The sequence below is a fragment of the Lupinus angustifolius genome, chromosome LG04 (assembly GCF_001865875.1).
Source record: "Lupinus angustifolius cultivar Tanjil chromosome LG04, LupAngTanjil_v1.0, whole genome shotgun sequence".
Taxonomy (NCBI): domain Eukaryota; kingdom Viridiplantae; phylum Streptophyta; class Magnoliopsida; order Fabales; family Fabaceae; genus Lupinus; species Lupinus angustifolius.
The window spans coordinates 26070432-26074395 of record NC_032012.1 but is presented as its reverse complement, the minus strand read 5'-3'; the positions used below and the strand labels follow the sequence as shown (position 1 = coordinate 26074395).

General features: G+C 32.7%; 1 protein-coding gene across 1 annotated transcript; it reads left to right on the top strand.

Moving 5' to 3' along the window:
• LOC109346670 (auxin-induced protein 22D-like) lies at nt 2337–3661 on the top strand. Its single transcript, XM_019586360.1, has 3 exons — nt 2337–2707; nt 2820–3125; nt 3227–3661. Exons 1-3 carry the CDS (start codon nt 2472–2474, stop codon nt 3357–3359), a joined length of 675 nt encoding a protein of 224 aa, XP_019441905.1. The 5' UTR covers nt 2337–2471; the 3' UTR covers nt 3360–3661.

Genomic DNA, 3964 nt, shown 5'->3' with positions numbered 1-3964 from the left:
CCAACAAATATTCATTGTTGTATCCAAGCATAATTGGGCTGGAAGAAAAGGTAATGGTCCTATGTGTCTAGGGTTCAATTCCAGGAAGGAGATATAAGTTGGGTCCAGAAAAGGATGACCTTCGTTTTATTATCACAAATGGTGCCTCAGTTACTATGACACTGTGTGTGCACCGTGTTGACCATTATTTCTCTTTTTAGCTAACATTATATACCAAACATCTATCGTGAATCTGAGTTGTTTTGGAGTTGTGTGCTCGTGGTTTTGTTATGTGGTCCAAACAATACGTTACTATCTACCTGTTTTATGTCGTCTTTTTTCTTTGATAATCATGTGTCTTGTGTTTTGGTTATATTGATGCTCTATTAACAAAAAACTTACTTCTTATTATATAATGATACATGTGTAAATAGCCTTGTTATATACTTATATTTATCCATTTATCATATACTGTGCAGTACTTTTTTATTCAGGTCAGTGTCCAAACGATTGCACTATTAAGAAAATCACATTGATAATCCTGTCAACTTTAGTGGTGAATAATTAGTATTGATAATATTAGCATGTCCAGGTGTAATTATGTGTCTACATATACATAATATATTCTGTACTGGATGATGTGGATGCTTTTCTAGCTAGCTGTGTGAGCCTATACTTTGTTGGGTTCCTTCTTGTAAACTCTTTTTTATCAATCCAAATGCTTTATCAAAAGAATGTTGAACCAACTTTGGGGTATTAATGTGTGATTATCTTTTACTTGTTAGGGCATCCTTCCACCCTTTAAGCAATGGACTAATATTCTTCATTAGTTTTCTTTTTTCTTTTCTTTTGGAACTATTATTCTACCCTCAACAATATTTAACAATTGGGAGTGTATAGGGCAGTTCTTTGATTATAAGTCAAATATTTGTCACATATGAAAAAGACATTGGTAGAAACAAAAGTCACTTGAAAGGTTTCTATAAGCTCAAAACAAACCTGTATACTTGGGTTAAGGTTTAATGCACACGAAAAAAGGCATTTGGTTTAATCTTTTTATGAAGGGCTAATTTAATTTCAATAATAGTTTACAAGCAGATTTTTTTATCCTTAAAGCAGGTTTGTCATCAAACCTCCAATGATTTAAGAGCCTAAAAATATTATTTGTTGCTGTCAACAACTTCTGAAATTAAAAAGCAAAGCGGAAACTCTTAAGAATACATCTTTACATGCAAATAAAATATAGATCCTTATTTGATGTATATGCTGCTGTCTCATACAAAGCAAAATCAGAATCACATATAATAAACTAAACACAAATCAACCACGTATCAGATTCATGTATGTATAGATGGATAACATATAAACAAAAAAATATACTATATCTATTTCATTCTTATCCATGTATGTCTACACCTTTATTTTTTAAGATACAAAGGCTACTCCTTTGATCAGCAATAAAGAACACTCGGATCGCTTAAATCAAACTTGTTTATCAATTAAGCTGCAATATTATCATAAGACGCTGCATTATTAATAGAAGACTTTTTTGGATTGTGATCATTATAGTATTATACAATACTTGTAAGTCAAGATATATAAGGAATGATGTACCACACTAATAGGGTAACATCTCTTATCCCATGCACAAGATAAAAATTAACAATGGATCAAAATATAATAAATTTATTTAAAATTTTAATAGATTATAATATATATTTCAGTCAATCATAATAAATCTTTACGTGTAGAATTAAGTATAAGGGACATGTGATTTTTTTCCTGACATGAGCATCCAGTGTTTTGTAACTGATAAAAACATCTAGCCACATGGTGAGGACCATGAATGTGATCCAACGCTCCAGGATTCGCTCCTCATGTTCTATAGTCAAAATCATAGCCGTCTATGTCCATTCGTGGTCCATAGTCTTCACTACCATTGGCTGTGCTTGTCCCCTCTCCCTTATGCACTCTGCTTTTTATGTCCCTTATCTCACCTCCAACCCCTCTCTGGTGGTTCCCACATCTATGACTATATCATCTCTCGATCGGGATACTTTCCAGTATTAGAGAGTTCAGGATGAGAATTATGACATGCGCCAAAAATGTTATGATTTGAAAAAAATTTAATAAAAAATTTAAAATATCTATTTTCTTATCGTATTTCAATACTAAAGAATCGAGTATTGAATATGAGTTCAACTCCATCTCATTGATCTGTAACCAAGCACGTGTGACAAGCTGAGGAAGTAGGTTTAATTAATTCTTGTTCATTCATTGTCTTGAAAATTCATGCACCTAAACCTAAAGAATAAGTCAGCTAGGTTATTGTAAACTCCCCTCCCTTATGTTGCTATATATATAATTGATGAGCCACCAAACTAGACTCACCACAGTACATCTTATTTCAACTCTCAATTTCTCAATTACTATCATACATATCTCCCTCTCTCTACAACAGGAATCAGAATTGAACATATCTATATCAAGAAATGGAGAACTCATTTGGATGCTATGAAACAAAGATGAATTTGAAGGACACAGAGTTAAGGTTAGGATTGCCCGGAACCGATCACATGGAGGAAAAATGTTTAAGCAATTTCTCTGTTGTCAGAAGCAACAACAAGAGATCTTCACCAGAATCCACTCATGAAGAAGAATCCATAAACAAGAATGGTCCTAATAACACATGTGGTGATGACCAACACACTTATGTCCCACCTTCAAAGTAAGTAGTCATATATATACTTTTCTTATATACATGCATCATGAGTTTAATATGAATGTTAAGTGTATAATTGGGTTACCATTAATGAATGAAAACATTGCTTGGGTTACAGGGCACAAGTAGTGGGATGGCCACCAATTAGATCTTACAGGAAGAACAATTTACAACACAAGAAGGATGAACATGTTGATGGGTCTGGGATGTATATAAAAGTTAGCATGGTTGGTGCACCTTATTTGAGAAAGATAGATCTCATGGTTTATAAGAGCTACACAGAACTCCTAAAGGCATTGGAGAACATGTTCAAGTGCACATTTGGTGAATATTCAGAAAGAGAAGGGTATAATGGATCTGAATATGTTCCAACTTATGAAGACAAAGATGGTGATTGGATGCTGGTTGGAGATGTTCCATGGAAGTAAGTATCTTCATCTCATTCTCATCAATATTTTTTTATTTTTTATAAAATAAAATTTGTTCTTTATCTTATGGTTTTTTGGTTATATTAATTAATTGCAGCATGTTCATGTCTTCCTGCAAAAGGCTGAGAATTATGAAAGTATCAGAAGAAAAAGGGGTTGAGTTGTTTTTGACCCTAAAAACAAAGCAGGACCATACACATAATCAAAACAATTCCCTATGCTATTTGTGAAAGGTCATATTTAGCGGATATATAAGAAGATTGAGGCACATCCACACTTTTCTTTTCTTTTTCTTTTCAATAGCTACGTGCCTTTCTGGCACTAGCTACTTCATTATATGTAGTCTTCTCGTGAATCTTCAAAATCAAAACGGGAAATGGTAAATAGATATTGCAAGAGAAAAATATTAGAAAATAATTTGCAAATGCTATTTGAATTGTACAAGCATATGTAATGTCTCGCTTTGTCCTATAATTTTTCATGAACAAATTATATGGATGGAGAAAATGGAGCTTTCATTCTTTCTTTTGTTGCCTTCTCTTCTTTTTGTACTATTTGTTTTCATGTATACATTACAAGAGTTAAGTCCTCAAGAAATTCAATTTTAAGAAATTTAATCCATGTTTTGGAGAATTTTGAAGATGAATAATAAAGTTAGAAGTTCGATATTTTAAGAAAGTTAACTCCTAAAATAATTATCTTTACCTAAGTTTTTTTCCCTCCTAAACCAACCCTTCAAGTTGTGTAAGTTGCTAAATAATTTTGACTACTTCAAATTGCCCATGCTAATGTGAGTCTAGCTCATCTCTATTAATGGATGTGGAGTCTACTTCAG

What these genes read in the sequence shown, in the direction of transcription:
- LOC109346670 (XM_019586360.1), top strand. Translation starts at nt 2,472, where the DNA reads ATGGAGAACTCATTTGGATGCTATGAAACAAAGATGAATTTGAAGGAC. An exon ending in ACTTATGTCCCACCTTCAAA is followed by an intron (nt 2,708 to 2,819) that starts GTAAGTAGTCAT and finishes CTTGGGTTACAG; the next exon opens with GGCACAAGTAGTGGGATGGC. An exon ending in GTTGGAGATGTTCCATGGAA is followed by an intron (nt 3,126 to 3,226) that starts GTAAGTATCTTC and finishes AATTAATTGCAG; the next exon opens with CATGTTCATGTCTTCCTGCA.